This window comes from Aulonocara sp. 'chitande type north' Nkhata Bay, linkage group LG1 (genome assembly GCF_057382095.1).
Source record: "Aulonocara sp. 'chitande type north' Nkhata Bay isolate Kocher_YH1m ecotype deep benthic linkage group LG1, A_spYH_male_GT1.1, whole genome shotgun sequence".
In the NCBI taxonomy this organism is placed as follows: domain Eukaryota; kingdom Metazoa; phylum Chordata; class Actinopteri; order Cichliformes; family Cichlidae; genus Aulonocara; species Aulonocara sp. 'chitande type north' Nkhata Bay.
Window position 1 is genome coordinate 41,043,086 of NC_141344.1, and position 23,391 is coordinate 41,066,476.

At 41.5% G+C, this 23,391-nt stretch overlaps 1 protein-coding gene across 2 annotated transcripts in view; it reads right to left on the minus strand.

The window, feature by feature from the left end:
• Positions 1-23,391, minus strand: part of abhd17c (abhydrolase domain containing 17C, depalmitoylase) — a 33,928-nt gene that overhangs the window by 7,668 nt on the left and 2,869 nt on the right. For both annotated transcript variants that reach the window (XM_086296464.1, XM_086296457.1), the window contains one exon: positions 8,652-8,831. In XM_086296464.1, the coding sequence (XP_086152590.1) occupies positions 8,652-8,831 (180 nt within the window). The remainder of the gene's footprint in view (positions 1-8,651; positions 8,832-23,391) is intronic.

Sequence of the window (23,391 nt, forward strand, 5' to 3'; positions counted from 1 at the left end):
AAGAGGAAGAGAGGGGGAGCGAGTTTTGAGACGTGAGAGATTTGTGACGTTTAGTATGTTTGCAGTGTGTAGTTACTGTGTAGTTTAGTGGAAAGTTTTGTGTTGTGTGTCAGAACAATGAGGCGACTGATGAATATCACAGTTGCTGCCAAAAAGCCACCAAAGTCAGATTACAGTGTAAACGGTGTCTGCAGGTGGAAAACAGGAGTGATACACCTCCTGCTGTCAGGCCTGCAGGTACCACGCTTGTGATGAGGTCCACTATTTCATAGTAGACAGAAATTATTTTTTGGAGTGGCACAAATCATTTTGTGTGGCATCTTATTTGATGTAGAACAGCTGATTGTTCTGTAAATAGTTTTAAATGGTTATATAAAAAAATTCTTGGGTGCATTTTTAGGTAAATAGCTGCATTTAACTTTGTTGTTTGCAACACTTGTGTTTAGGTTTTCAAAATGTAGAATTTATATTTGTAGAAACATTTTTAAAGAGGCAACTGGAAAAGCATGCGTCTGTTTAGCCTGTTGCTAGCATCACATGACGTTTGATAAGCAAAACAAAATGGGGAGACAAACTGCTGTTATAAAATACTTTTGGCAACTTGATGACATTTAAATATTACAGAGTCATCACCACACTCTCTACTCTTTAAGGATCTGAGAAATGCCTGAGATTACACACGTAGAACAGACTCAAACATATCCAGTTATGTAACACTTCCTTGAAAGTTAAACTTAATGTTGCTCAGCACTGCACATGATAAACCTACAGACACACCAGACTGTAACATTTACATATTGTCTGGCTTTTTATAATTTGGTCAGATAAACATCCCCTGTGTTTCTAAATTGTGAATCTTGTGAGGCTGTTCGATATTTTTGAAAGGAACCAATAATAACGCCTATCCCTAGCTGTTTCACATTTTGGTCAGAAGTGAACAACTGTGGTGAAACATTTTCTCAGTTAAAACACAAAAACATAGAAGAGAAGAGAATTTGATCTCAAAATAACTCACTTCTTTGCTGTGTTTTGCAGTGATGCATTTATCTCTCCCTATCTCGCTCAAAGAAAAAAAAATACTATTGCTAAATTTCACTCTTTAAATTTTAGATTAACATCCATCCATCTTCTTCCGCTTATCCAGGGCTGGGTCGTGGGGCAGAGAACCTCCCTCTCCCTAGCCATTTCCTCCAGCTTGTATGGGGGAACACCAAGGCGTTCCCAGGCCAGCAGAGAGATATAATCTCTCCAGCGTGTCCTGGGTCTGCCCCAGGGCCTCCTCCCAGCCCACATGCCCGGAACACCTCACCCAGGAGGCTCCCAGGATCCGCGATCTCGTTCTTTCAGTCACTGCCCACAGCTCGTGACCATAGGTGAGGGACGTAGATCAACTGGTAAATTGAGAACCTGGCTTTTACACTCAGCTCTCTTCACCACAACAGGCCAGTACAGCACCGATCCGTCTGTCGATCTCCCGCTCCCTTCTCCCGTCACTTGCGAACAAGACCCTGAGATACTTAAACTCCTCCACTCGGGACAGGAACTGGTCCCTGAGCCACAGTGGGCACTCCACCTTTTTCTGGCTGAGGACCATGGCCTCAGATTCGGAGGTGCTGATTCTCATTCCCACTGCTTCACACTCGGCTGCAAACCGTTTCAAAATGGTTTTTTAGGGCTTTTATATTAACATTTTGAGACATTTTAACAATGATAACAAATGACGACTGATGTGTGCCTAAAAACATTGTTGGCTCTGAGAAGGAAGACTGTAAAGCAGCAGTTCTTACTTTTGTGCCGATGGTAATGCCATAGGGCAGCAGTTCTCAGACTTTTCACATTGAGTACCACCTGACTGACATTAAAGTACAGTAGTATAGGCCTGAATGTTATTTATCCTAAACAGGATGAGTGATTATAATAACAACTGTACTGTATTAAAACATTCACAGCAGGTGGGATATCCGGTCTTTAAGTGATGACGTATGAACCCTGCTTCCGGGTTAAAAACTACTCTGTGTTTTTAACATGTTTTAATGTTTTTTATCTTGTTCTGTTTGATCTAAACAAGCCCCTAAAAACAGTCAGTGATCACTGTCAGCCCATCTCGGTTTTTATTACAACTGTTCATTTTAAAAATCAGTTTTTAAAACCTTAGGATGTAACTACAGCCCAGCCCCAGCAGCAGTATATGAATGACTAACCTCGTATTGTGGATGGATTATCTCAGTTGTTCTCCTGGCTGAAGTTTGGTCTGTTTACAGCATCCTGCCATGCGATTGCATTTGTCTCTAACCATCAGGAACCCTCACGTTAACTTTTATCGAGTGGAAAAAAGTTAGTGTTCATCCTCCAGCTTCACTGTGCTAATGTGTTTATATTATGCTAACCATAGCTGTGTCGTAGGGGTGCAACAATACTCGTATCGATATTGAACCGTTCGATACAGTGCTTTCGGTTCGGTACGCATGTTTATCGAACAATACAACATTTTTAATTTCCTTCTGACGATGCTGTCTGTGTTGAGCGCTCAGTGGATCTGCGCTCGACAGTGCAGCCTAGGCAGAGTAGTCGAACGCAGATTCACTGAGCGCAGGGCAAGCTAGCGAGACAGGAGCTAAGCTCGTTGCAACATGGCAAATTGAACCTCCCCCACCCTCATTCAGATCTGGCGTTTGGAACTATTTTGGTTTTCATGTGACGTATGACCCTGAAGGTAAGCGCGTCATGGACTAAAGTAAAACAGTATGTCGGATGTGCCACGCAATGCTCAATTACATGGGTGGGAACTAGTGTGTTAGCGCAGTTAGCTCGTTCACGTGTTGACGCCGTCCAGCCCCACGCACTGGGAGATCCGCGGTAGCTCGTTAACGTCATTTCAGATTAACGCTGACAGCACTAATAACTTTTCACCTAATAACTTTGTGATGAACTTATTCAGCTACTAAACCACTTCCTGTTTTTAGAGAACAGTTAGATGTAGAGAAGAGACACCGCAGCTCTTTCCAAGAACATATAGTTTTAGAAAAGGGGAAGAACCTGTTGATTCTGAGTGACGTTGTTATTTTTACACACATACACGTATAAAAATAAAAGTACGCAGGCAGCAGTTCACAGGGTGTGTTTGCTGCTGCCCACGCGTGTAAAAACGACTGCAGTTCTCTGTGTTTTCTAACTCAGGTGTCTTAGCTGAAGAATTACAGGGTGATTTAAAGAAATCCCCTGTCAATGCTCAAAAAACACAGGCACTTATTTCTATAGTACATGTTTTAATCAATGGGCAGTTATGCTCGTACCACACATCTAATGTTATTGTAAAGTATGACAAAGTTGTGGTTCGAACTCATTTTACATGGTGGGCCACCTACAGCCAACTTTAATCCTAAGTGGGCCAGATCAGGGAAACTCCTCTTCCTGTCAGTGTACGGAAGTTTAACTGCACTTTTAATCCAGGAGATATTATAATGTCCAAAAATACAAAAAGAAGTGCAGCTGCAACAGTCTGTCATTTTTCTACATTGTTAACACGATTCATGGCCTTAAATTGGAAGAAATAAATGTATCAAATTTAAATCGTTGCTTAGTGCTGGGCCATATCATACCGTTCACGGTAATACCGGTATAATGTTGGGCAACGATAAGAAAATGAAATATGGCGATAGAATATGGGTAAAACGCGCATGCGCAGTGGCTTTGTTTTCACATGGCGGAAAAAGAATGGCGGCGGCAGCGACGGAGAACGAGAAGGGCGAAAGCGGATCGTTGAATGAAACGGATGAACCAGAACTGGTTTGTAAAAATGCTGCAGCTTCACTGGTGTGGAACTGGTTTAGCTTTCGTCCGTCAGTCAGATACATAACAACAACAACAGATGGCATCAGCTCGAGGGTCGTCAGGTCCTGCGCGGACCAACTGTGTGGGGTGATGGAGCACCTCTTCAACCTGAGCCTGAGGTTGGGAAGAGTCCCACAGCTCTGGAAAACCTCCTGTGTTGTACCAGTGCCAAAGACTTCACGCCCCAAGGACCTCAACAGCTACAGGCCGGTGGCTCTGACATCCCACCTGATGAAGACCCTGGAGCGGTTGGTCCTGGCTCAGCTTCGGCGCCTAACAAGCTCATCACTGGACCCACTTCAGTTTGCCTACCAGCCTGGCATTGGAGCGGATGATGCCGTCATTCACCTCCTACATCGTTCCCTCGCTCACCTGGAGACCGCTGGAAGCACTGTGAGAATCATGTTCTTTGATTTCTCCAGTGCCTTCAACACTATTCTTCCCTTGGTTCTGAAGGACAAGCTGGAGAACTCTGGAGTGGACCATCACCTCACTACCTGGATTTTGGACTACCTCACCGACCGACCACAGTATGTGAGGACTCAGGGCTGTGTGTTGGACAGGGTCGTCTGCAGTACGGGGGCCCCACAGGGAACGGTTCTGGCTCCGTTCCTCTTCACCATCTACACTGCAGACTTCTCCCACAATTCCACCCAGTGCTTCCTGCAGAAGTTCTCTGATGACTCTGCAATAGTCGGCCTCATCACTGATGGGGACGACAAGGAGTACAGAGGACTGACTCAAGACTTTGTGGACTGGTGCCAGCTGAACTACCTCCAGATCAACGCCAGTAAAACCAAGGAGCTGGTGGTAGACTTCCGCAGGCACAAGCATTCTCCACTGCAACCACTGAACATCCAGGGTATGGACATTGAGGCTGTGGACAGCTACAGGTACCTTGGTGTTCATCTGAACAACAGACTGGACTGGACTCATAACTCAGACGCCCTCTACAGGAAAGGGCAGAGCAGGCTGTACCTGCTGCGGAGACTCAGGTCGTTTGGGGTGGAGGGCCCACTCCTGAAGACCTTCTATGACTCTGTGGTGGCTTCTGCTATCTTTTATGGTGTGGTCTGCTGGGGCGGCAGCATCTCTGCTGGGGACAGGAAGAGACTGAACAGGGTGATCCGAAGGGCCAGCTCTGTTCTAGGATGCCCTCTGGACCCAGTGGAGGTGGTGAGTGACAGGAGAACGGCGGCTAAGCTGTCATCCCTGATGGACAACATCTCCCACCCCATGCAGCAGACTGTGACAGCACTGAGCAGCTCCTTCAGTGGGAGACTGCGGCACCCACGGTGTGGGACGGAGAGATTTCGCAGGTCTTTCCTCCCCACTGCTGTCAGACTCCACAACAAAGACTTTAACTGAACAAACACACACATCCATACATATGCAATAATACTAAGTGCAATAATCTTTTCTGGCATCGTTGTATTTTTACTCAGTTGTATATAGCATTCGTATTCTATTTTTATCTTATTGTATATTTTTATTCTATTTTATTCTACTGTATATAGTATATTATTTTATTCTATTCTGTACAGCTGTGTACTGTATTTATTCTTATTGTATTCTAATTTTTGCGTCATAACTTTTGCACTGTCCACTTCCTGCTGTGACAAAACAAATTTCCCACGTGTGGGACTAATAAAGGTTATCTTATCTTATCTTATCTTAACAAAGCACTATTTTTGGTAGAGCATGCTAGCGGCCGTTGTTATTACAGTGTTGTTTGGAAAATACGGCACACTTAAAATCATCCTTTGAATTTTCTGAAACTCGACAGAGCCCCTTATAATCCCGTGTGCCTTATGTATGAACTCTGGTTGTGTTTACTGACCTCGAAACGATTTTATGTGCACGGCGCTCAAAAATCTGTCAGATGTTTCAGTACGACCCGCATTGTACATTGTGAACCTGCAATGGAGCATTACGGCTATCGTAGGCGGAGCCTGGCGGAGTGATACGTACTGCACCTCAACATGATATTACCGTATTGTGTGTGTGTAACCTCTTTTTAAATTTTGTGGACATTATACATGGTTATGCGAGGAATTTGCACTGTTACATTTTTATATAACTTTAATGCAGATAAAAAACAGCTGCTTGTTTAAGTGAAAATACATTAGTGCAAAAAAACCCATCAAAGTTGTGGAGTTGTAAAGTGCTATACGCTATATTTTTTATTTTTATTGTGTACTTGCTCATTTAACTGTTTATTCATTACTTAATTACTACAGTGTAGTATGAATTGCCATGAGAGAGGTCTTTACCTGCAGGAAAAGCTGTAAAACTTGTGAAAAAACAGTTAAAAGTCCCAAATTTATGACCTCCTTAACCTTTGGCCAGATTAGCATCTTTGCCTGGATGATTCAGGGCCCTAAACCTGACATCCCTGGTCTATAATCTTTGCGCTGTCTTATAGTTCCTGGCTAAAGAGTATTGAGGGCCAATTACTTTAATCAGCCACGTAATTCAGACATTTTTGACTGTGGTTGCTGGCATGGTTTTTACAGTAAAGCAGCCTGTTGTTCTTCTGATATTACTGTCTCTTTTGACATAAGGCGGGAGTGTACAGTCTTGCACTGTGCAGGTAAACAGTCAGCTGTGCAAGGATGGCACTGCTTCAAATAATGTCAGTTGCCTTTGTGGTAACATGCGTTTGAAATGCTTTGCAGCGTGCACTGTTTTGATTCTTCACACACCTGAGTACAGACTGGTGTTCACAAACACGTCTTGGTTGGCTGCTGCTTCTAAACATATCGTGGGTTGTCGGTCTTGCATGCTGCTCAGTAACATTCAATATTGATTATTTACTGCTATTTGTGTTTATGTTGGTTGTAGCTGTGGTTTCCCTACTGTGATGTTTTCCTTGTGCTTGTTTTAGTTTTTTTCCCAGCAGGTGATCAAACGCATTTTTAGTGTCTTTTCTCTCCGTCTCTCTTCTCCTCTGTCTTTCTGTTCCTCTCCTGTTGTTGAGCCTCTTCCCAACTTCTCTTTTCCTCGTCTTTCACCTTTCTGTCCCTAGTCCTGTCAGTTTAGAATCTAATAACTTAAAAGTAGTGCTGTCAAAATTAACGCAGATTACGCCGTCATTACGTTTAACACGATACAAAAAATATAACGCCAACACATCTGGAGTGCAGAATGACTCAAAATCCCTGAAATGTTTCTGTCAATGCATTTCGGGCAGTTTGTCTCGGCAGAAGGAATTTTATTTTTACAGAAGCACTTCCAGCTTAAAATATCACATTGAAGCGAAGCTTATGTTAGTCAGGGATGCTGCTAGCACTTTGGCTAACGTGTCACCCAGCTTGCTCACGGAGCATCGGGGGCTCGGTAAGTCGACCTCGGACATATTGATTGATGCCAAGTGGATTGCAACAAACTGCAGACCTGTTAATGTCGTTGGGAACAGGCGCTTTACAAGCTTTGGTTCCTCGTCTCAAGGACTTGAAGTGCCTCTCCAAGAGTGACACAGAGAGAGGATAAATGTTCACAGTTTTTTGTTTACATGAAGGTTTAAGATGTTCAATAAACATGTTAAGTGCCTATATTTTCCCTTTTTTCTGTTTGCTCATGCAAAATGAAATACGATAAATATAGAATAAAAATGAATGATATTTAATTGTGATTAATCAAGATGAATCCACAGTAACCCTGTGATGAATCTGATTAAATATTTTCATTGTTTGACAGCACTAATATATATTATATATGAGTGTAAATTTACCTATTAGTATATAGGGTTTTTTTTAAAGTTGTATTTCACAGGAGAGAAGCTGTGTTAAAAGACTGAAACTATTCATATTCTCTTTGAATTTAAGCATTTAACATTTTTTGTGTTTATTCTGCTTCATTATGTTGCATAAATGTCAGTTACAAGCTTAAATATAAAGTTGAAAAAGTGTAATTGCGGCCAGGCTATTGATCAAGCAATTGCGATTAATCGCAATTAACTACAGAAAATTGTGAGTTAGTCTTTTTTAATCTATTGACAGCACTACTTAAAAGTAAAAATAAATAAATAAATAAATAATAAAGATCGAACAAACTATGACAATCAAGTGGGCCATTATGATAAAAGCTGTAACGATCTGTTGGGCTGTGACAGACAATCCTGATTGCTACAGTCCAGAGAGGACAGGCAAAATAAACCCCAAAAACATATTTCACTTGTTGCTGCTGCTTTTTACAAATGTCATTTCTCATAGACCAACACCCAGTTTTTAGATGCCAGCTTGAATTTTGTTTACGTTCCAACCTCTGCTTCAGAGGCAGCCACATGTGACCTCGCAGCCACATCTGGTGCTGCAAGACTCCAGAGCAAATATCTGTGCTTCCTTTTATTGTTGTGTTGTATGTTTTGTCTTCATGCTGACGTTTGATCCTTCAAATATATGAGCAACTGTTTTATAGAAATTTACTTCTGGTAATAAATAAATGCATCAGCCATTTCCTTATATTATGGGTGCAATAAAAACTCAGGTGGAGCCTAAAAGTTCATTTAAATCATGTTTAAGTTTCAACGTTTGGTTTGTTTTTTTAATACACACATACATCAAAAAGTGCTCACACAAATATGACAAAGAGACTTTTCGGTTCCAGAAACAGAAAGGACTCAGAGTTTTTTTCTTCTTCTCTCTATTAATTTTACTCTTTTCCCTCCTACTAGCCGTGAAGCAGTTGCCTGACAGAAAGTTACATTTTTACCTTTACATCAGAGAGGTTTAACGCATCAGTGTTACAATAAAACTGTAACACTGCTGGTTGCCCACGTTGTGACATGCATGCGTGTTGATTGTGTCTTTAACACATACCTGGGGAAGGCATCGAAGCAGTAAGTCTTGCGTGTGTCAGGGAAGGCCACCCGCAAGCCCGACATTAGTGGTGAGTGCAGGATGACGGCAGCACATTCATAGCGAGCAGCCAGATCGATGGTGGGCACCGTGCCGATGCTCTGACCATACAAGATGATATTCTCAGGAGTTACACCATACCTTTACAAAGACACACAGAAAAGCCACATTCATTTATACTGTGATGTTACTCAGCATACACAAGGCTTCACACATGAAACACTACATAAACTACTACAGGCTCATTTAAACCATCTGTGACGCCATTTAAGCAGCAAGTGCTTAAATTAGAAGTTTAAAACTAAAAGGCAGTCTGAAGGGGTCACATTCGTGCTGACCCTGGCTGCAAATATGGGTTTTTGCTAAAAATAAATTAAATAAATAAGATGAAGGTTTTTCTGTCCATATTTTACTCTGGTTCTCTTGTTGCTGGCTAAAGTGAGACAGGAAAATCCAGCTGTCAGCTGTAATGTTAGTTTGTAGAGCACTTAATGAACGAGGACTGTTTGGCGGAGAATCACTTTGAGTCAGGCGATGTCTTCTTTTTGTGTTCCCTTTTTTTGAACAGTATATAACACAATATAATATATAATATATATATTTTCATCCTAATCAGCAAAATATTTAGATTCTTATATTATTGTCATTGGAGTTTAGACTATGTTTGTACATTTAACATTCAGCAGCTTTCTAAATTGAATAGTTTATTTTACAATACAGAAAAACAAAGACTTTACCACAGTCAAAATTATTAGACCTGATAGACCCAGGTGCCAATAGTCATCTACTAATCATAAGGTTGGCCTTTCGATCCCTGGGTGCTCCCTGGGTGTCCATGCCAAATATCCTTGTTTAATGATATTAGAGTGAATATTGGATAGAAAGCCCTTAAACATAGAAAAAAGTGTTTTTGTGAAAGAGTGAGTCTCTCAAGCTGGACCTTCAGTTCACCCCACAGATTTTGAAAGAGATTCACGATTCCTTCCACTTTGATTGGATTCCTGGTTCCAGATATACTTGAAGAATGTTTCTTTGGGATGCACGCCACTCCCTTCTTTCTCCAAAAAAGCGTCTCAATGTCCAAAGAGCTCTAGTTTCATCAAATAAAAGGATGCAGTTCCAGTATTCATAATGTTTGTCCACGTTGTCCTCCGTCTTGATGGTGTCTCGCCTGCAAAAGTGGTGTTTTTCTTGGTCTACGACCTCGCTTTCCATTTGTGTTCAGTGTTCTAGTGGTTGTCCTCTTTGAGACTAGAATTCCCAACTTGGCCAAGTCCTTCACTTCTGTTTTGGAAGACAATTCCTGCTAGTTTGTTCCCAGTGTCTTTTGCTTCCTGCCTCTGCCAGGCCTGTTCTGTTTGAATTTCTTGATTCCCACTCCATTTCATAACACTATTGTAACTTTGTATATTCATCTCCTGCTTTGTTAGTACCAACAATTCTTTTTCTCAAGCATAAACTCATTTCTTGTGTTGTTGGAGCTGCACTGCTTTTATCATCTAGTACAAATCTAGATGACAATGAATGTGATCTTTATGTTATCACCCTACTGGTGTATTAAAATAATGACACTATTATGAGATTCATAATAAACTGAACGTTGCTCCTAAATACGTTTGTATTGCAGGTCTGTTTTTTGTCGTGGGTGAAACACTCAAGCATGTATTAAAGGAAGCATCGAAGCAAAGAATTTGTGGGGAGCATTTTTTTTATTATCGAATTATTTGAATTAATTGATGAATTGTTGCAGCCCTACATTTAATTACTGAGAAATTCTTTCAGTAACAGTATGACAGTGGATCAACCATTAGACATGTGACCTGGAAACTGGCATATCGTTTCCCAGCTTCTCTTCTAAAGTACTGCAGTCCTGACAGAAAACAGTTAGTCTGTCAAGCAGAGGAGATTCTGGATGGCATGTCCTCTTGCCTTCACTCACAATCTGGAAAGGAAGCTTAAAACAAACCCTCCCATTCCCTGACAGTGCTGGGAAACAAACTATACCACAGCAAACACACAAAGGTTTTTTTTTGTTGTTGTTGTCGTTTTTTTTTTTTTTTTTTAAACCATTCTGTTTCCAAATCCAGCTTTACAAAGGATTGGGGGTAGAGGTGCTGTGTTGGACGTCCCCTATGAAGAGATGTCATTGCAACAGCTCTTCAGATAACAGCTTGGGTGTGACTAATCTTTTGGCCTAGACAAGTACTTCCTCTGATAAGCAGCTACTGAACTGCGCGGTCATCCTGACAGCTGATTATGACCTGACACATGGATGGGCAAAGTCCCCGCTGGGTGCCATCTGACTCACAACTCCCTGGACTTTGGAGCACCAGACAGAACATTGTAAGGAAAAGAGACTCATCGTTGAGAATGAATGCAACTGTATATCATGGCTACTAAACGATGAAGAACAAAAAGAAGAAGACCAAGCAGATGGACATCATCAAATGACTTTCATGAGCCCTCAGCAGACAAAAGGCATAAATGTGTTTGTTTTTTTTAAAATGGCCAAAAATTACAGATATGTTTTAAGACACCCAGTGGAACATCTTGAAAACAGAGCAATTTACTGAAATGACCTGTTTTTCAGGGATAAATATCGGGAGTCAGTCAACACTGTGAAAAACAGTGGTTTAAGAATAAGATCTCTCAACAACATGGTGATTTATGGTATGCCGTGAACAATGTGGAAAAGAACGCTTAAGAGCCATAATATCTGGCAGATATAATGCAGAACCAGCTTCAGCAAAGGTGATGTGGTATCTTCAACACTGTGATCGATGCAATTATGTGCAGGAACTTCGACGGCTGCCGTGGAGTCCAGTTCAACAATGACCAAGATTGAGTCATGAGTGTGTACGTCATAGGAAACTTGCACATTTTGTCAACAAAATACATGTTTTAAGGCAACATTTATCACTATAGGGACAATGCCTTTTACATCCTCCACTTCCATGACGGTGAAGGACCAACATGGCAATTGTAAAGAAAGTGACACAGTGGAAGCTGTGGCATTACGAATTCTGAATTTAAAAAAGACCTAGTTCAATTCTGCAGTTAGTTTAAGAGAACAAATGGAAAAAACTGACAGAGTTAAGCTGAAAAATACAAGAAACTGCATCATATTGAAGATATTAACAAAGAAATTGGAGAAACAGAGGGGCGCATTATCAGTGACTACCATTAACCAGTGCTCCCCCTTGACGGCAGAGCAGGCTGGTTACGAGCCGGGAACGAGCTCGCAAAGAGCACGCGCATCTTTGCAGTCTGAGCGGTGCAGGGCTGTAAGGGAAAAGGAGAGATGCAGACTGATGCAACAAAAATAGGGCTGGGTATCGTCACTGATTTCTAGAATCGATTCAATTCCGATTCACAAGGTCCCGAATCGATTCGATCCACGATTCGATTTAATTCGATTCGATTCTATTTAAATCTGGGAAATTTTGACAGTCAGAAGTATAATTCAGATCAGAACATTTACATATTTTTGTATCTATAAAAAGGAAGCTGACACTCGCAAGACTTTATCACAGGTGTGAGCATCACAGCAGATGCCTTTGTGTCAAAGTAGCTGAAGATAAAACACAGAAAAACATGAAGGTGATTTTCCTGGCCTGGGATTTTATAAAAATGTTCTGCAGTACATCAAAAACGAAAGAAAACCATTAATTAATGAACATTACCTCTGAAGTTACAGCGGTTTTATTAGAGACATGGCTAAGCGTTTTGCATTTTGAATAATATTAAAAAGTTTCAATTTGTTCAGTATTGAACAGCAGAAATGAGGTTTTCTTTTCGGAAGAATGTAAAAGGGAAAAAAACAGCGGCCGACAGCCTGTAAACAGCGGTAGACTTGTGCGTAACAAGCAAGCGAATAATGAAGAAAGGGAAACTGTTCTTGAAGTACAGAGAGAGGGAGAGAGAGCTGTGCATCGCGGTGGAAGCAAAACAGTAAAAGTCAGAGTGAATTCATGATGATGTTTATGTGAAGCGTTTGGATCTTCTTTTGCTGCTGGTTCGGTCAATATTGTTTGGAGAGAGATCAAACTAACAGCTTTAGAATCAGCGCATAAAGGGCGTGAACACACAGCGCCGACCCGCCGACAGATCAGAATCAGCGAGCTGTCGGCTTTCAGCCCCGACTGTGAGAAAGGCGACATCTCACTGATTCTGATCAGCGGGTCGCGCTGTGTGTTTAAGTCTATGTGCAGAATCCCTGTACCTGCTCTCATTTACTGTTTGGTGGTTCTTGAAATTTTGTGAGATGTCACCAGAGATTCTGGCATTTCGGACAAAATAAATTTATATTAAAAAATCAATTTAGGATTTTAATGAATCAATTTTACGTTATCCAAGCCAGAATCGATTTTAATCGATGAATCGATTATAAAAACCCACCCCTAAACAAAAACCAGTAGGGTGTAATGCATACACTGTATTCTATAGCACACAGGAGTATTAGCCTATTATGTACAATTAGAAACAGTTTTGTGACAACTGACGAAACAAAAGAGCGTCCTGTGTGTGCAACAGCACAACAAAGCATTACCTTTCCTTTGATTAAATTAAGTGGTGCTGGTCATTAGCTGCTCGCTAACTGGGTAAGGCTGTCATGGGTCTGTAGCTCTGACCACTGTTTTAAGAAACATATTTAGTTTTAAAGTAAGTTACAGGGCCTGCCTTTCTGGAGGACTAAATAATTAAGAAATAGAATATATTGGATTTATATTTCAAGCACTGGGAATATATAATAAGGGATTCTGGATCAGCACCATGATGCAAACTTGTGGCCATAGTATATACAGCAGGGGTGTCAAACTCAAATACACAGAGGGCCAAAATTCAAAACTGGAACAAAGTCGCGGGCTGACGTTAATATTTATTGGGAAAAAAAATCTTCCTCCAGATATAAGAATGAATCTTTTCTTATGGACTCAAACACGTTTTGCTGAAAAATTGAATATGGAACAAGCAAAGCTTAATACTAAACAATATATATATTAGCTGTATGATACCAGTAGGCCAGCTCTGATAGTAATTTGGTTTGACACCTATGATATACAGTATTCTGGAGAAGGTATAAAATGTCACTGTATGTGTGCGTGTGTGTTTGTTTTATATGTATAGACTTTTTTTTTTAAATTATTAATCATGATATAACATGGTCCAGACATGAGGAGGAAACTGTGACAAAAGGAGCTGTGTGATGCAGTGCATCCATCACCAGCTGGATTAAAGAGCACAGGTAACAATAACACGTGTACCAGTTGTTGCATTGCAGAGGTGTTCAAGTAGAAAAACAATAATAAATAATGTTTTGGTTCTATAACATTTTTCTATTATTTCTCTATTATGGATTAGGTGCAAGAGTTTTTGTATGTGTGGGTAATTCAATAACAGACTAATGCAACAGCAGACTGTGCCTTGTTCTCAGAGGGACAGCAAATGGAGAGTGATAGTTTAGATGAGGAGATGGAAGGAGGAAGAGAGTAAGTCACAGGCGCTGTCACCGATCTTTGCATTTTATTATTATCTCATAACACTTGTTTAATCAGCTACCAGCTCTCCTATGGACTTTTTAATGTCTACAGTGTCAGATCAACACAGCCCTGCCCTCCAGCACCATCAGGAGCAGCAGCAACACCTCAACAGCAACAGTGTACCCATCAGGTAAAGCATAGGCTACGTTTGCTTTGCATTGTCCCTGCCTGATGACAGTGATATAGTATGGTGTGATTTCATATTAGATTCTTGATGAATGTGGGTTGTTGTTATTCTGCCCCTTTTTAACTTTCAGCACCATCTCTGCTCATGGTCAACTTCACTCCAGCATGTTTTCTGATGAGGCGAAAAACTGGAGCACCAGGAAGCACATGTAAAATGTCTACACATAGAAAGGCTCTGAATGGGTGAGACATGCAAGTCGGTAACACCACAAATTAATAATCTCAAATAAATTATCAGTTATGGGTAGGGATGGGTACCGGTAGGTTCTGACATAAACGGTAGTAACCAGACCGAAAAGCAGCGCACATTTCAGTGCTTTATTTCGGTGCTTTTTTTCCCCCTGAGATGTCACACACTTTAGGAGCCAATCATTTTAATAATAATAATAATAACAATAATAATAATAATAATAATGGATTTATATAGCGCTTTTCAAGGCACCCAAAGCGCTTTACAATGCCACTATTCATTCACTCTCACATTCACACACTGGTGGAGGCAGCTACAGTTGTAGCCACAGCTGCCCTGGGGCAGACTGACAGAAGCCAGGCTGCCATATCGCGCCATCGGCTCCTCTGGCCAACACCAGTAGGTGGTGGGTGAAGTGTCTTGCCCAAGGACACAACGACCAGGACAGAGAGCCCGGCGACCTTCCGGTTACAGATACGCTTCCCAACCCCCTGAGCCACGGTCGCTCCCCCATTTTACCTTTGCAAGCGTAGTAGGTGGGCCCAGGTACGTACGTTCTTTTAGAGCAGAGCTACAGATTAAAAATGCCCAAGGCGAAGCGGTGAAAAGTCTGGCTGTACTTCACAGCAAAAGATGCAAACTCAGCAGCAACAAGTGCTTTAAGCTGATACTGTGATGCTGTCAAAGGAGGTAACACCTCGAATTCGATGAAACACCTGGCGACGCATAGCGTTTTTTTTAAAAGCCGAGAAATGCACCGTATTTGATAGCTTGCTGCGAGACCTCACACCGTGCACATCTACTGCGGGTGTGGTGCCTGTTATCGACCCGGAGTTAGCAACATCCCCCAAAAACCCGAAGAGGAGAGTCCTGGCCCCTAGCCCTGCCAGTGTAGCAGAAATGATGAGGATGATGATGCAGCAGCAGCCGTTCTTCTCTGCGTGAGTAGCTTAATGTTGTTCGTGTGTAATTTACGTTGAGTTTTAAGAGCTACTCTGTTATTTCTTTAATTATTTCAAGTCAACATAAGTGAAAAGCGAGAGTTGCAGGGACATGCTGCTGTTTATTCAACACAAGGAACTGAATTTTTAAAGTCCAGTGAGCGGACATGTAACATCAAAGAAAAAGAACAATAACACCATTTAGCAATTATTAGCGTGCCAAGGCAACTGATCTTTTTTTAAAGCAAATGGTTATCTTCAAAATCTTACTGCTGCACAAAACAACCCAAGTCCCTAGAGGCCAAGTAAAAGACCACTTTAATTAAATTCCAGTGTTAAGGCCCATGCACCTAATGATTTTCCTCAACATCTGATTAAAAAGATATTGAATAAACATACAGCTGCTCCTCAGGTGCTTAGGTTCCCTAAGGCAGTCTGATGATTAATGCAGTTTTATGCTCATGCAGGCTACTCCTGGAAGCGTTGGGGAATGATAAAATGTTTCATTTAAATGCTAGATGTGATTAGATGCTCTCCGTTTTCATTAAGTGGCATTAATACTATGTGTCAAATGGCACATTAACCTCAGACGTGTTCATTATTGATTTGTTTATTTACGTAATGATCCCCCTCAAGCCTATGATGTAATTCAACATGAAGGAGACAGACATTTAACTTTCCATTGTTAAGCTGATCTGATATTTGAATAAAATATTTTCTGATCCTTACTCTAAATCAGGGGTCGGCAACTCTGGGCACGTGGGCTTAACTGATGGCACGGCCATAGCTGGACTGGCCATCGGGCATACCGGGCATTTGCTCGGTGGCCCAATGATTTTTTTTATTTGTTTTTTGTAACGGTATAAACAATGAAAGGCGTTGGACTGGCCAGATGCTGGCCGGTGTGTAAAAATAACTAGATGTTTGGTGGTGGCATCGCGGAGCTTCCTCAGATTCAGTAAAATTAACAAGTGGTGGAGGCCAGCAGGTGGATGAGGGAGATCGGAGGCAGGAGGAGGAGAGACCCGAGGCGGCCGCTGGTCCGAGCGTCAGGTGAACTGAACTTCAGGTAAGAAGTTATGACCTGCAGTCCATCTGGGTCAGATATAAACCAAGTTTAGCTGGAGTTTATTTTCATTGTGCTGACTTTTTACAGTCAGTTACAATAACTCGTACTGCTACTAGCTAGCAGGACGGAGTTTCTATACAGCTGTTGCTATGAATTTACTAATAGTAAAATTTATTTTATTCATAAGGTTAGTTATTAGAGTTGCCAACCGTCCCGTATTCAGAGAAATTATTACGCGTTTCGTATTGAGCTGAGAAGAGACGCAGTTTGTCCCGAACTTCAGCTAGAATGGAAAAAGACACAAAGCTGGAGTTATTCTGTCATTACGCTGCACAGCTGCCTCTTCTTCTCTCATTCTCCCCCCTCCCTCTCTCATGTTTCTACTTCAATCATGAAACTGATCAATGATCAGCTGATCGTCTCTCTTGTTTGTTTATCGCCCACTTTGCGCCAGAAAGAGGAAACCAGCGGATGTCGCGCTAAACAACAGCAGCACGTTTAAGCTTGATCAGCTGTTGTTAGAATTTATTTAATATTAATTTCTAGTATCAGCTGATGTTTGCTGGAGCCACAGCTGTAAAGCTGCTGGTCATGATGTTGGTTTGGATATGTGGTGAGAGGGAAACATGAAGATGAAACCAGGAGATGTCCTTACTGAATCATCAGAGCTGAACAGGTGATGGAGAAACAGGTTTACCTTTTAGGTGACATGGATGAGTTGAAGTTATGAACTGTTTCTGAGACACAAATAACACCAGGATCCTTTTCTATGTAGCTGACAGCTGGTAACTGTGCAGGGGCGGGTCTAGCAAAGTGTTGCCAGGGACCCAGGTAGGGCATTAACAGGGAGAGGGGGGCACAAAGATATACTGTACTTTCTTATTCTCATTTAAAATGTCTCGCTGTTATTAAATAATTATCTGAATCTTACAACCAAAGTTTTTATCTGACGTAAAATGTATAGAAATCACACATATACCAACAAGACTGTACATCACTGTCACAGCAGCATCTGTTTCCATTCAAAGGCTTTATGGCTTTAATACCTGGGGGGCCGGTCTCTAGTCTAAATGCTCGATTTTCTGTCCCAGTCCAGCTCTGAGCACGACACACAGTGAATTAATCTGAGAAGGTGCATTAAAAAAAATAAATGGCGCACCACCAGTGCACATCGCAAATCAGCTCACATAGACACATTAGTTGTGCCTCTTCTTAATGACGGTATCTTAGCTAACAACCCCAACTACCAGATTCAACTTGTAATTGGCTAAAAATAACTTCGCCTACCGGTGAGAGGAACGTTGTTAGCTTTCCACATTCTGACACTTCAAAAGCTTCAGCAGCTGTCAGCACAGCATCAGCACCACGGAGATACACAGATACATCCGTAGACTCGAGACACAAGGCGTCTTTGGGACTTTCAGGTGTTTGGACCAATGTTTTCTTTTCTGAACAAACCAGAAATCTTTAATGAGCAGCTGCATTTGTCTCGCATTAACTGGCTGAGTTAATGCCAGTTAATGCAACATCGAAGCAGCTGGAATCCACAGCTGTGCGTGTTCATGGAGCTGCATTGTCACCTGCTGGACGTCACTACCTGACAAGGTTAACTGTCTTCAGAACATTGCAGAGGCCTTATTGACAGTATTTGGCTCTAATATCTGTGTGAGCGGATTTTCTCTCACATGAGTCTTCAGGTAGCAGAGATTTTCCTTGTTTGAGGTGACCAAATACTTATTTTCCACCCTGATTTACGAATAAATTCTTTACAAATCCTACCATGTGGATTCATGGATTTTTTTTTCACATTCTGTCTCTCACAGTTGAAGTGTACCTCTGGTGCAAATTACTGACCTCTGTCATCATTTTAGGTGGGGGAACTTGCACAATCGGTGGCTGACTAAATACTTTTTTGCCCCACTGTATTATGACAGCAGGCCGATCTACTGGGCCAATCTGCTCATTCCAATTCTATGTTGTTCTTTGTTACACTACACACCAGTAAGGACTCTTACGTAGGATTTATAGCCCTGCAAACGTGTCCATCTGCATACACGTTTCGGTCGGACAGAGAGGAGAAGGGTTTCCACCCATGTGAGATGAGATCCTGACTGCAAATGGGACGCGCACGGCATATGCAGCTGCTGAATGCTGATTGGTTGACAGGTGGAATAGAGTCAGGAGGGATAGCGCAGTTTACCATGAACCGGAGAACTGTGAAGTGTCCAATGACACTTTTCACACTCAATTTCACTTCAGCTCTTTGTATGTTGTAATGTCATGCTCTGTTGCCACCAACAGCACGAGCAGGAGTGGCTGCAACACATACACTCTTACTCTTGTATACTGTCTCCATCTGAGGCAGACGGGTAGTCCCTGCAGCAGACAGCGGACACACTCTCTCCGCTCAACTATAAAACCAGCTTCAGGCTGAGCGAAAATAAGAGAAGAGCAAATCATTTCACTGATTAATAAAAATGTTTCTTTTAGTTTGTAGTAGTTTTAATCCTAATGTTATTTAGTAGTTTACAATAAACGCAGTAACTGTTTTCTTTGATGTCCATGTTGCACTGCAGGTCATGAAAGCACTGATGTTTGATGAAGTCTGCTGTTTCTTGACATGCAGCAATTTTCACTTATGTGCTGATTAAGTATATGAAACAAGTGTAAGCATTAAATATGAAGAGACACAAACGCAAAAACATTAGTCTGGAATTGGATGTTGATAAATGGATTAGCTGCCTAATTTTTGTGATAATTAATTAATGTAAGTGGTTTATGATTCTCTTGTTTCATCATCAGAAATACGACAAATCACTGTTTGATTTCAAGTGTTGGAAAATCATGATTGGCAGTTTTCCCATAATTAAATACTTAATCCACTGAATTCTCATAATAACACTGGAAAGTTATAACTACTTTAGGTTAATGTAAAATGTATATTTCCTCTTGCTGTACATGAGCTCGACATACCTCAAGAATGTGAAAAACACGACCCAGCTCCAAGCTCAAGTGCTGAAGCACATGCTTTGAATTGCAGATTATACATTAATTGTTTATGTCAACGCAGTAACTCATTAAATTAACTACATAAAATGACAAATACCTTTCTGTCTGTTTTACACTGCATAATTTCACACGTACCTGCAAACATAACCAGCATGGTACACGGCGTTCACAAGGCGAGAAAGTCTCATATGTACACACAAGTATTATAAATGCAGCACACACACACACACACACACACACACACACACACACACACACACACACACACACACACACACACCCAAATGGAAAGAAGTCCAGCCATGAACCTGCACGTGCACACCTGGACACATTTCTATTGCAAGAGGTCTGAGATGAAACTATGGCTTTGTAGATCTCATTACTTTTTGAGTCAAAGCACAATGGCAATAATAATTTAATGCATCAATGGGAAAATTAGGTAAAAATTGTCTTGATAGGTAAGCCCCTGCCTTTAACTTTGACCAACATTAATCAGCAACACCATCCTACCACCATTAAGTTATCTAATATCTTTTATCAGTTACTGTTAAAAAGTAAAGAACTCAATTATGAGTCTAGTCCTGCAGGCAGAGACAGCATGAAGACGGACATATGAGGCATAAGCTATATAAGCTATCGACGAGGAGCTGGAGAGTTTAAAAAAAGAAAGAAAAACAATCTGTTCATTGGAGATGGTTTAGACTCAAAGTATGAAAACGAGTCCAAACAAAAGGTTCAAGTGCTACTACTTGCTTCCACCATTTACAGCAGCACCATAAAGTGTTACACATAGTGTGTGAAACTGTGTGCTGCAGCTCAGGCCATGAAGCCTTGACAGCCTTCTTCATTAACACTATATTTTAGTATGCAGTAGTAGGATGTTGTAGATGATCTCAACAATAAACATGCAGACCATCCACACTGACCTGTTGGACATTAATCCATGATTTAGGACCAAATACATTCCACGTGAGAAGACCTTCCCGAAGTGGGGGGCCCGCCCCCTGGGGGGGGGGGGGGGGCACAGAGGCATTGGAGGGAGGGCGCGGAATGAAAAGGGGGGAAAAAACAGAACGCTTGGACACTGCTAGCACGGGGCGCCCACAGAAACGCAAAGCAGGAGATGAAGCGTCGCTGAATATGTTTCCAAACCAACTTCATTCTAAGACAAAGACTAGAAAATCTGCTGAAGCAAATCTGCCCTTTGGCTTCACCTGCACAGGTGCTGAGGTAGGTCTCCCTGCAGGGTTGGTTTCCCCTGCATCAGGAGCAGCGCTGGGCTGTTTAAATCAGGGACAAACAGGATCCCACAGCTGTTTATGTTTTTGAACCCATTTTGCACAGAGAGGCATTTTTTTGAAATATGTATTGATGCAATGTTGAACATTATTACACAGGAAACAACAACAACACATAAAATAATGACACCGTGACGCCTCTGCCTTTGTAAACAGAGGGACAGTAACTGCGTGTAAAACCTGCAGACAGTCAGGTTAACAGTATTTTGTCTCTATCATTCTGCAGTTCATCTCATGTAAACAATAACGTGGCCACAGCGTGACATGAATTAAGGCGCATACCTTTGACACCCGTGTAGGTGCGGACGCAGCGTAAACGAGTTAGTAGTTTATTTTATTACCTGTAATTTATTGCTGTTTACTTGTATTTGCTTAATTGTTTACTAAATATTTGAGGTGTGAAATAAACAGCAATGGAGCAAAATATGGGCACGTGTGATTGGAGGATGTGTTTGTGCGCGTGCGTGCGCGAGAAGGGGGGGCGAACATTTTTCTTGTAAAACAAAGGGGGGGCCCAGCAAAATAAGTTTGGGAACCACTGCTCTAAAACACAAAGTCATCTTGGAGGCAAAGTCTCTGGTCAGTTATGAGGAAAACGTTTGAGCTACCAGCTCGGTCTGCATGAGTCTGCAGACCAAGAGAAAGCAGCAGCATCACTGGGCGAACGTCTTCCAACACAGCATAGCGACCAGCATCGCTTAAAATAAGAAGGATGTTGACCCTCCAGAGAGTGGTGGATCGTCAAGTTGCTTAACCAGCAGTGAGCTGGATAAGCAAAGCTGGACCGAATAAGTCGGGATGGTGGTGCATGAAGAGCTCTACATAAAAATGACCGCCCCTGACATTTATTAACACACAAAATGAGCAAGAATGAACAAAGTTGCTTCAAAGTGTCAGCTTATTTCAAATTGAACTCAAGAAATTTTACCAAACACACAAAAAAGTTTTTGAAGCATCAAATAAATGAGCATGGTGGCCACATTTCTGTGATAACGCGCATGTCCATGAATCCTGAATAATTCAAAACGTTATGTATGAAGGCACAGTAAACAAAGTCCACATCACACTGAACAAGATTTCAATAAAATTCAGCTTGGATCCTTTTGAATGTCAGTGATTTTTAAATGCATCTGCTTCTAAAGTAGGGCACAGAGGCTCTTTGCGATTTCCCTTCTGTATGTATCATGTTGGGCATTAAAATTAGGGGCGGGTTTTGATTATCGATTTATCGATTAAAATCGATTCTGGCTTGGATAACTTGATATCGATTCTTTAAAATCCTGAATCTATTTTTAAATATAAATTTATTTTTCCCGAAACGCCAGAATCTCAAAATTTCAACAACCACCAAACAGCTAAAACAGTAAATGAGAGCAGGAACACGGATTCTGCTCAAAGACGTAAACACAAAGCGCCGACCCGCCGACGGATCAGAATCAGTGAGATGTTTGTTTTCTCACCGACGGCACGGACACGCTCGGGGCTGAAAGCCGACAGCTCGCTGATTCTGATGTTTCGGCGGGTCGGCGCTTTGTGTTTACGTCCTTTTTGCCTTAGATTCTGAAGCTGCAGGTTTTATCTCTCTCCAAACAATATTGACTGAACCAGATGCAAAAGAAGATCCAAACTTCGCTTCACATAAACATCGTCATGAACTCACTCTGACTTTTGCTGTTTTGCTTCCACCACACTTCATGCACAGCTCTCTCTCTCTCTCTTCAAGAACAGTTTCCCGTCTAAAAAGCTGTTTTCTGCATTATTCGCTTGCTTGTTACGCACAAGTCTACTGCTGTTTACAGCGCTGTCGGACACTGTTTGTTTCCCTTCTACTTACTTCCAAAAAGAAAGCCTCATTTCTGCTGTTCAATACTGAACAAATTGTAACTTTTTAAAATTATGCAAAATTGCAAAAGGCTGTGTCTCAAATAAAACCTCTAACTTTGCTCTGCTTCACGTCAGCAGCATCAGGTAATGTTCATATGTTGATTAATGGTTTTCTTTCGTTTTTGATCTACTGCAGAATATTTTTAAGGTCATCTGCTATAAAATTCCAGGCCAGGAAAGTCACCTTCACGTTTTTCTGTGTTTTATCTTCAGTGACTTCGACACAAAGGCCTCTGCTGTGATGCTCACACCTTTGATAAAGTCTCACAAGTGTCAGTTTTCTTTTTGTAGAAATAAAAATATGGAAATGTACTGATACGTGATCAGGCAAAATTTACCCGATTCAAATCGAATCGAATCGTGGATCAAATCGATTCGGGACCTTGTGAATCGAAATCGAATCGATTCTAGAAATCAGTGACAATAATCAGCCCTAATTAAAATTATCCATGAAAGAAAACCTGTGCAGGTAACATACTGTACTGTATTTATAGAAACCATGATAAGCAGGAAACCAGAGGCAGATGAGCAGAAAACAGGTGAGTCACATTTCCAATGGTTCCACCTGCCAAACCTTTCTTTAG